Here is a 10,481-nt window from a genome sequence, read left to right on the forward strand (position 1 = left end):
TTTAACTACAGATCATAAAACGAGTATAAATTCATTGGCAATTATAAATTATGATACATTTGCAACTTCAGGAAATGAATAAAAAATTAAAATTTGGGGTTTCACCCACAATTACACAATTTATTAAAAATAGGAAATCAATACAAATGATCTTGCTTTATAAATTTAATTTGATAAAAAAAGATAATTAATATTTGCTGGAATGGCCCATAATAATATACTTGTTTATGATTTATAGGATATATATAACCCAGTGTTAATTAGAAATATAAGCGGGCATTCTAAAAGTATAAAAAACATAAATTTTATTAATGATTTGGAAGTATTGGTGAGTCTTTCTTATGACAAGTATATTAAAGGATGGAATTTGTATTAAAATGACGAATAGGAAGATAAATAAATATTTAGTATTTAATATGAAGGAGTTTGTAAGTTTTTTGATTGCAATAATAAGTATTGTGTGTTGGGCAACATAGAAGGAGAAATAATAATTTATTAATTTGTTTTTGATGAAAATAATAGCAAAATCATAAATATTACATTAAATAATAAAATTAAGGCTTCTAAAGATATTATAACTTCAATTGTTTTGGGATAAGTTAATTTAGATTTGTTTATTGTGGGAAGTGAAAACGGATCCATTAGCATTTTTAATTTATAGAAAGAAAATAATCGTATATATATAAATATATATATATTAAATATTTAATTATATTTTTATTTAGATAGTAAAATATTTAAAATACATAAATAAAGAATTTGTAGTCTAAATTTAATCGAAAACAACTTTTTGATTGCAATGAGTTGGGATGGATTGGCAGTACTTTATGATTTAAATACGCTTAATAATATTAGTAGTTGCTAATATTTGCTTTAAAATGATAGAGGAAAACATTCAGATGGATAATCGGCGAAAATATCATTTTTCGGAGAAAACCATTATTAAATATTGGCAATTGGTAATAATGATAAAAGAATTTAGATATTTGATTTAAAATTTTCTATATTAAATAAATGAATATTATTATTATATTTTTTTAAAAATTTATTAATTTTATATTTTAATACATTAATTAAAATATTCTTATATCTTTTATTTATTTTATAATATAGATTTATATTTTAAGATTTTTTTATTTATTTTTTTCGTTTGGTTTGTAAAAAAAAACAAAAAAAAAGAATTAGTTGTAAAATATTAAAATAGATTTTTTTCACTTTTAATTATTTTTTATTATTTTTATCTTGTTTTTATGGAGAAATTAAAAAAATAAAATATAAATATAAAAAAAAGAAAAATAAAATAAAAAAAAATAAAAAAAAAAATATATATATATAAGATAAAAATTAAAAATGAACGATAATTTAGATTACCTAAATCTTGCAAACGAAAAAGGACTTTAAAAACAACTCGAATAAGGAGGTAATATTTATAAATTTATTCTATTTATTTAACATAAAATATTTTTATTTGTACAGAAAAAATACTTTTGAGTTGCTAAATATTTAAATTCAATGACTATAAAAAAAGATAAGAAAGAAATTTTTGTGTTACAACTCATGCTATATATAATCTTGATGGAATGTGTAAGAAAAATTTTTTAGTATTTTATGTATTTTTTTTTTATTAAAATAAAATATATAGCAATCAAAAGAAAAATTGATATGAGTAAAGTGTAAGCCCTTACTGTAAGTACTTTAGGCACTGAATTTGTTGTACATGTTCCGGATGAATACGACTATAGATATGCTTCTAATGACAAGTAAATATTATATAGTATTATTTTTTATATGTAAATAAAAGACGTGATGTTATTATAATGAATATCGTTAAAGCATATAATTTGAGGTGTAACAAAAAAATGGAATGTTTTTTCAAAGTAATTTTTGTTATATTTTTATATTTATACTAACATAATTTAAAAAAAAATAATAAAGGAAGACGTTAGTTTATTCAATTACGCCACTACAAAAGATGATAAGAAAAAAAAAATGAATAGAATGCCATAAGATGAGCCAAAAGTAAAATAATTTATTTTATATTTTTATATTTAAATAAAAATAAATATAGTTAATGGATATTAGTTCATTAAAATAAACTATGGATTTATAAGCAGATAATTACACTGATATAAAAAAAAGAACATCTACTTTATGGTCTAGAGAAAAAGGAAAATAAGTAACATTGGATGATTTTAATACACTCAAAGTATTAGGAGCAGGTGCATTTGGTACTGTATTATTAGTAGAAGAAAAAAAAACAAGTATAAAAATAAATATATATTTAAAAAATTAAAAAATATATTTAAATAAAAAAAAAAACAGATGAATGGTTAGCTATGAAAGTATTAAAAAAAGATGTGGTTTTAGATAAAGGATAATTTGAACATACTAAAACTGAAAAACTTATTTTAGAGCATGTAAATCATCCATATTTAGTAAATTTAGTTTATGCCTTTTAGGATCCTTCTCGTTTATTTTTCGTTATGCAATTTATGAGTAATTAATTTTATATATTAAAAATATGTAAATATATTTGTATATTTATAAAATATAAATTAGTATATATGAATATATATATATATATATATATATATATATATATATATATATATATTCTTATTTATTTAGGAGGAGGAGAATTATTTTAGCATTTAAGCATTTCTAGAAGATTTGAAGAGAAAAGAGCTAAATTTTATGCTGCATAATTATCAATGGGAATTGGGCATCTTCATTCAAAGAATATTATATATAGAGATTTGAAATTAGAAAATATATTAATGGATGATTTTGGTAATGTTTATGTTTCTGATTTCGGTATGGCTAAAATGATTAAATAAAATGAATTAGCTATGACTTTTTGCGGTACACCTGAATATTTATCGCCTGAAGTTATTCTAGGATAAGGTTGTGATCATACAACTGATTGGTGGTCTTTGGGAATTTTGACGTATTATTGTTATTTCTTTTATTTTTTAGTTTTAAATATATTTAAAAAAATATAGATATGAAATGATGTTTGGGTTACCTCCTTTCTATAATAAATAATAAAGTGTTATGTTTAAATTAATAAAAGAAGGAGAATTAAGATTCCCTGAAAAACCTGCTATTACTAATGAAGCTAAAGATTTTATTATAAAGGTATATTCATTGTTTAATTTTTTAAAAAAAATAATATACATTAGTGCTTAAACAGAGATAGAAGATAAAGGCTTGGGGCTAAAAACGATGTTTAAGAAATTATGACTCACCCTTGGTTTAAAGAAATAGATTGGAATTTATTGTTGCAAAAAAAAATATAACCACCATTTGTTCCAAATGTATCAGATGAAGGATGGCTAAATAACTTCGATAAAGATTTTACTTAAATGAGTATTTAATATTATTTAAGAATATTTAAATAATTTTTTAAAAATTTTTATATAAAGATCCTGTATTAGAATAACATCATGGTAAAACTGTAAATGGAAATGATCCATTTAATGATTTCTGAGAAAAAAGAAAATAGATTATATATTTAATTATAAAAAATCAATAAAATAAAATTTATTTTTCATTTTATAAAAATAGAAAATAATTTTTATTTTAATCATTTACTTTTTAATTAAAATATAAATATAAATATAAATATAAATATAAATATAAATATAAATATAAATATTTATTATATTTAATTTTAATATTTATTTATATCATCAAAATCTTTAATTCATTTTTAAAATTTAGAAAAATTTGTTATCAGTAACACTTCTATTCATTCTTAAATTTACACTATCATCAATATTCATTATATAAGATTTTTTCAAAACACAATTTTAATTATTTTCCCTCTCATAATTTATAAAAGAAGAAGATTCTTTTTATTATGTTAAATTACTTCCCATATAACTATTTTTTAAATATTATTATTCTTTTTCATTATATTGCTAATTTGAATTAAATAAATTTTTACTTTTATTTATTTTATTTTAATTAATTTTATTTGTTTTTTTATTATCATTTTACTCTAGTGAAAATTTAATTTTTTGTAATTTTTATTTTACATCTTCTTTATTATTACTGTTATTATTATTACTATTATAAATTGTATTTCTATTAATATTATTCATAGACTTTTATTAATCTTTAAAACAATCTGATTATTTTTGTTACTTTTCTAATAAATTTTCAATGTTACTAATATGACTTTCATAATTTTGTTTCTACCTATTCCATAAACCAACCATTTGCTCAGCTTCTATTTCGATTTTGGTTTTATTTAGATTTAAATCGAAATATTTCTTTTCGACAGTGACTAATTTTTCCTTTAATTATTCTTATTATTCAGTTTCTTTATCCTTATAAACTCTTTATTTTTCCAAACATAATTTAGCAGTTTCTCTCAAAATATTTTATTCTTTTTCAATAATACAACCCCTTTCAAAAAGCAATTACTTTTAGTTATTTTATTAACTTATTTAATTATTTAAGAAATCTATTTCTTTACTTAATTATTTTATTTATTAACTTTTTTATTTATCGCTTAATTTAAGTTTAATTACTTTATCTTCATAATCAGTTTTTATTTTTTCCATAAAATAGATTTATTATTCTTAAAGTCTCTAAAGATAAGCTTTTTCAATTATTTCAAGCATTTATTTTTAATTAAGTCCAAATAAACTACTATGGTTCAAACTTCCAAAAATAATTTAATTGTCGAAGCCATGATTTAAATTATTATTATTAAGTATAACTGAATTGTTAGAAGCTGTTTATGATTCTCTATTATTCATTTACTAATTATTATATTTATTTATTAATGAAATGCTTTAATTAGTACGTTTTATATTATTATCACTTTGATCTTATTATTAAGATATTTAATGTTATTAAGATAATTAAAGTTATTATTAAGATATTTAACTTTATTACTATTATTAATATTAAGATAATTATTGTTATTATTGAGATAATTAACTTTATTATTATTAATATGAGGATAATTACTGTTATTATTATTATTAGTATTGATGTAATTATTACTAATATTATTCTTGTCTAAAGTAAAGATCTTATAATTTAACTTAAAATTCGTTTAGTTACGACTTTAATTGATTATTTTCTTACTTAAGTTCTTCTATTATTTAATTTTTATTGTCTGGCTTTTAATTTTATTAGATATTTCCTTAGATTTATTTAATGAATCTGGATTGTTCTTCTTCCATTTGATCTACTATTTGTTTTCTATTTAATTCTATTAAATTTAATTACTGCATTAAGTCTTTTTATATTTTTTCTTTTTTTTTTAATTCCATTTGTAAATTTTAAGTTTATTTTTCTAAAGATTAAATTTAATTGTTTTTTTCTTTTTTTTTTTTTTTGTTTTTGTTTTTTTTTGTGATAATAATAATAATTAAATTACCTTTAAGTTAATTTTAATATGAGTTTAATTCTTATATATATTCATCGCTTTATTATTATGATTCTTAGATAATTTAATTTTTTTCATTTAAAAACAAATTTTATTCATTAATTTTTTAATCTAACATTAATTTTTACGTTTAAAATTATTAAGTATTAAATTAAATAATGTCTTCTAATTTTTATTAATTTTTTTTTTCTTATTCATACATTTACTATAATTACTAATTGTATTTATTTTTTTATTCCAATTTAGTTTATTCAATTTCCAATTCTAATTTTAAAATTAACTTTTGTTATTATTCTCTTTCAAATTAAACATTTTCGAATTTTTCATTATTTTTATTTAAAAAATCATTACTTTTACAAAGCTTATCATTATTTTGGATTAAAAGATTTGCTTTATTATTTAAATTTTCATTAACTTCTTTTAATTTTTCAATTTCATTTTCATATTTGGTAATTGTTTAATTTTACATTTCTATTTAGTTAATGTGATTTTTCGTTACTATTTCATATTTTTGAATTTAGTTTTAATAATTTTATTCCATTTATTGATATTCTTATTAGATTTGATTTTTCCAATTCTAAAAATCGATTTTTTTATTATTTAATTCTTCCTTGTATTATTATTCATTCTATTCAAGAATTTCTTAATGACTTTTTTAGAAATATTCAAGTTTTTGTAAATATTCTTCTTCGTAAAATTATTAGATTTAACTTTCTTTTTCGTTTAATTTTTGTTCTAATTATTTTTCAATTTATAAATTTATAATCTATTTAGATTTCTCATAATTTAAAAGCTTATTTTCCAATTCTTTAATGATATTTTATTAAGAATTAATTTAAGAAGTGAATTCTTCATTTAATTGATTTTTAATTTATTAATTTTGAATTATTAGTTATTGTTTTTATTATTATATTTATTTAATTTATTCATTATTATTTAAATTTTCTTGTATGTACCTTTCATTTTCTTATAATATTTTTTATTTTTCTTATTCTATTTTTCCTTTTTCTTAAATAATCTTCTCTTTTTCCTTAATTAAGTTTTACTTTTCCTCTATTAATTTCTCATTTTCACTTGTTAATTTCTCATTTTTTTCTCCTTATTTAAATAATTTTACTTCTAATTAAGTTAATTTCAAATTTTTTTATTTTAAATCATCTTCTTCTTCATTTTTATTTTCTTAAGTTAAATTTCTATATTCTTATAATTATTCTCTTAAACTATCTATTGTTTTCTACTTTTGATTTTACTCCTGAATATGTAATTAATGTAGTTCAGAGAATTTTTATTTGAATATGGGATGTTGTTAATATCTATTATCATTAATTTCAAACAACCTGAAAAACTCCTCATTTTCTTTTACTTTTTGTTTAGCTTCTTTTAATTCTAATTCTAGAAATTCACTTTTCTAACTTAATATAGCTATATCTTTTTTTAATTTGGCAGTTACATCTCTTAATTATTTCTTCAATTAATTTTCTTTTTCTTCTAAATCTTTTATTTTTTCATCTTTTTCATTATTATAGTTTGTACTGTTCAATTCAATATCGGTTATGTTCAAAACACTGTTAGTCTTTAGGTAAAGTAGACTTTTATTTATTTATTCTTCATATAGATTTTGTTTTGGTTAATCAAATGTTTAATTATTATTTTAATTCATTATTTTTTTTTATTTCTTTTTTTTATATATATAAGGTAATAATTATTAGTTATTTGTTTGTTTTTTTAAAGATTTCTTAAAAAATGAAAAAAAAAAAAATATTTAAATATTAATATTATATATATATATATATATATATTTTTAATTTAAAAAAACAATATAATAATTTAAAAAAAAATTAAATATAAAACACTCCTTTGAATTATATTATTTCAAGAGATTTATACATTATTTCATTTAAATAATAAAAATAAGAAAAAAATTAAAATTAAAATCAAATAAAATAGAAAAATTTATAGTTATATATTTATATCAAATTAAATATAAAATAAAAAATATATTATTTTTATTTTATTAAATTCTCTAAATTATTCAATCTTTTAGATTATTACTATATATTTTAAAATTTAACATTATTTCTTAAAGCATATTCATAAAAACTTATATAAATAAAATAAAATATTTATTAATTATTTTTATATCTTAATTTAAAATTTATTATATTAAGAAAATTTTAGCATTTACTTCTATATGTATAAAAAACTAATTAGTATCATATTTTTTTATTCTTCTGTAATAAATCAAATATTTCGAATATTTATAAATTAAATAAATATTTTTAATCAATTTAAGAATTTATTTTAATTACTGTTTTATAATATAAGTTTAAATAATAAAAAAATATTATAAAGTTAATTTTTGAATCCTGAAAGTAATTTCAAAACAAATAAAATTCATTGTAAAATAGTAAAAAATAAATAAATACTAATAAAACATATTATAAAGTAAATATATAATATATTATGATTTTTACCTAATTTTCTATATCATATATTTAGAATTAATTTAATTATTTTTTCTTGAACAAAAATAAATAAATATAAATTAGTAAAAAATTTAAAAAAGCAAATAAAATAGATTTAAATAATTGTTATATAATGATAAGATCTTTAAAACCCTTAAAAATAGAGCAAAAAACATCTTTATAATGTTTACAAAATTTTTAATAATGTATAAAACTATTTCATGAAATAATATAAAAAATAAAAAATGCCTAGCAAAATTTAATAAAACATTTGTTTTAAAAACTATTGAATTGTACTCAAATATTTTTAAATGGTCTTTTATCACATAATTTATATAGGATAGAAATTTAAGACGAAAAATTATACAATTTACATATTCAAAAAATTTTAAAAATTGGTTAAAATTTGCTCGAAATAATTGAACAATTGATAATGAATGAATTTGTAAAAAAACTGGCAAACAATTTATAAAACGAGTAATATTTTAACGAAATAGAAAATATTTTTATGTAACTAATAGGTCCTTTTTAACATTTAATATAAAACTTTAATGTTCGATATTTTTTATTTGTTATAGATGTTTAAATATGTAAATACTTGGATTATTTTGATATTTAAGAGACTACAGATGATTTTTTTGCTTAAGAAATAGTAGAAGAATATCAAAAAAAAACATAGTTATAATAAATAAGCGAGTTAGCGATTTTGATAGATTTAAATTTCAACTAAAAAAAGCTTCTTTCATATGAATAAACTTTTATTAATTTATTTTTTTGTCTTTTCGAAAACTCCGAAAGTATAAAAATAGGTTCAATATTAAGCGAAATCAATGATTTTGATACTTTAAATATTTTTTTTATTAAATATTTTTATAAAACAGAATACTTAAATTTGAATTAATATGAAGTATGTTAAAATTTAAAATTACAAAAAAATAAATAAGAAGCTTCTTTTTAAATTAAATAAAATTAATAAATTAATTAGGAAATAAATTAAATTCCTTAAGATGTTTTCGACAAAATCATAATTTAGGACCTTTTTTTAAATTTTGTACGAGCGCCACATAAAACAAGTGAAGAGTTAATAATTTATTTTAAGCCAATAATATTTTGTCCACATAAAAAAGGAAATAAAAACACATTGTTATTTGGTAGAAAATCATTCAATTATACATAATAAGTGGATATTTGTTTACAGGAAAAGGATAGAGGTATTTCTCGTTAATAATTCTAAATTGAATTTGATGAATTTTCAAATAAATACTTCGTCTAATGTTTTTCTATGTCAAATTTAACTTAATTGTTTATCGATAATATTGGGTTTAGGCTTGAAGAAGGATCCATTTTTATTCTTTAAGATTTAATAGCTTTCTAGGTTGTTTCTTTAAAATGTAGGAAAAGCGAAAACAAATAAGGAATGTAAAATTATTAAAGTAAATTTCTGAAATCAAAGTCTTGGTAAATTTTAAATAATAGATTGGAAGAATATTAAAATGAAAATAGATAATAAGTTTCTTAAAAATCTCTTATTTTAGAAGAAAATAATAATAATAAGACAAATGAAGCTTTTTTTATATAAAATATAAATAAAAATGAGGAAAATGTTTAAAAAAATAATTAAGATTAAAATGAGGAAGATGAATAGACAAATAATTATAAAAGTAATAATGATATTTAAAATAATTAATAAGCTTCAAAAAATATAAGTAATATTTCTATGTAATCTTTAAAAGAAATAAAGAATATAATTCAAATTAATATGATTATTTTATTAATATTTAAGTTTTATGGACATAGAGTAAAATCGTATAGGAAGATTTTTTTTGGAACTTTTAAGATAATAAATGTATTGAAAATATAAAGTTTGGATCTGATTAAAATAAGAATTAGGTTTTTATTGATAGTTTGGATATTAAAAATGAGGCTCATTGTGAAATTGTTTATAAAGATGAATCTTGGAACATTTAAGTCAATGGAAAAGAAAATAATTTTAAATATTATACAGGTTTAAGTCTTAAAAATGCTGATGAATTTAATAAAAAAAATATTTCAAAAAAAATATTTATTGAAGAAAATTATAAAATACTTTTTTCGGGATATATGTTAAATTGTACTTTTTGTAATGAAAAATGAGTCTACTTTTTTATTTTTATTTTTTTGTATAATTATGTATTTAATATTTTAAAACTTTTCTATAATTGTTATTAATTATTAAAAAAATAAATACATATTTTATATTTAATTTAGTTATTATATAAATGCGTGGTATTTATTATAAATATTATTTTTAAAAAATAAAATTACTAAAATTTTTAAAAATTATAGAGGAAAATAATTTTAAAAATTATTTAATTAATGATTTTAGATTTAAATTTTTAATATAAGATAAGGATAAAGATAAAATATAAAATTATTTAAAATTTAATTAATTTTAAACAAAAATATTTAATTTATTAAAAAATAAAATACTTATTAATAATATAGATAAATTTTTTTTCTAGTATAATTAAAAAATAAAAGAAATATTAAACAATCCTATAATTAAGATGAATACTATAAAAATTATAATGTTATAGATTTAATATGAAATAATTTTAATATTATTATAT

The 10,481-nt window shown here is 17.1% G+C and overlaps 1 protein-coding gene across 1 annotated transcript, besides 21 other annotated features; it reads left to right on the plus strand. All coding sequences in view use genetic code 6, as the record gives it.

Moving 5' to 3' along the window:
* Nucleotides 1-1,261: 1,261 nt before the first annotated feature.
* Nucleotides 1,262-1,322: a microsatellite.
* Nucleotides 1,262-1,323: a microsatellite.
* Nucleotides 1,262-1,327: a microsatellite.
* Nucleotides 1,264-1,325: a microsatellite.
* Nucleotides 1,265-1,320: a microsatellite.
* Nucleotides 1,288-3,599, plus strand: IMG5_123190 (protein kinase domain protein). Its single transcript, XM_004032344.1, has 11 exons — nucleotides 1,288-1,420; nucleotides 1,477-1,584; nucleotides 1,643-1,760; nucleotides 1,802-1,877; nucleotides 1,936-2,019; nucleotides 2,069-2,261; nucleotides 2,323-2,496; nucleotides 2,629-2,947; nucleotides 3,003-3,138; nucleotides 3,183-3,369; nucleotides 3,426-3,599. Exons 1-11 carry the CDS (start codon nucleotides 1,351-1,353, stop codon nucleotides 3,488-3,490), a joined length of 1,530 nt encoding a protein of 509 aa, XP_004032392.1. The 5' UTR covers nucleotides 1,288-1,350; the 3' UTR covers nucleotides 3,491-3,599.
* Nucleotides 2,264-2,318: a microsatellite.
* Nucleotides 2,504-2,556: a microsatellite.
* Nucleotides 2,560-2,614: a microsatellite.
* Nucleotides 3,371-3,423: a microsatellite.
* A 5-nt stretch (nucleotides 3,600-3,604) lies between the features above and the next one.
* Nucleotides 3,605-3,658: a microsatellite.
* Nucleotides 3,659-3,943: 285 nt separating this feature from the next.
* Nucleotides 3,944-3,981: a microsatellite.
* A 66-nt stretch (nucleotides 3,982-4,047) lies between these two features.
* Nucleotides 4,048-4,078: a microsatellite.
* A 763-nt stretch (nucleotides 4,079-4,841) lies between these two features.
* Nucleotides 4,842-4,907: a microsatellite.
* Nucleotides 4,842-4,940: a microsatellite.
* Nucleotides 4,843-4,899: a microsatellite.
* Nucleotides 4,864-4,994: a microsatellite.
* Nucleotides 4,938-4,999: a microsatellite.
* A 332-nt stretch (nucleotides 5,000-5,331) lies between these two features.
* Nucleotides 5,332-5,375: a microsatellite.
* Nucleotides 5,335-5,373: a microsatellite.
* Nucleotides 5,376-6,364: 989 nt separating the features above from the next.
* Nucleotides 6,365-6,423: a microsatellite.
* Nucleotides 6,424-9,909: 3,486 nt separating this feature from the next.
* Nucleotides 9,910-9,936: a microsatellite.
* The last annotated feature ends 545 nt before the right edge of the window (nucleotides 9,937-10,481 follow it).

Source organism: Ichthyophthirius multifiliis, assembly GCF_000220395.1.
Source record: "Ichthyophthirius multifiliis unplaced genomic scaffold scaff_1120509250977, whole genome shotgun sequence".
Taxonomy (NCBI): Eukaryota; Ciliophora; class Oligohymenophorea; order Hymenostomatida; genus Ichthyophthirius; species Ichthyophthirius multifiliis.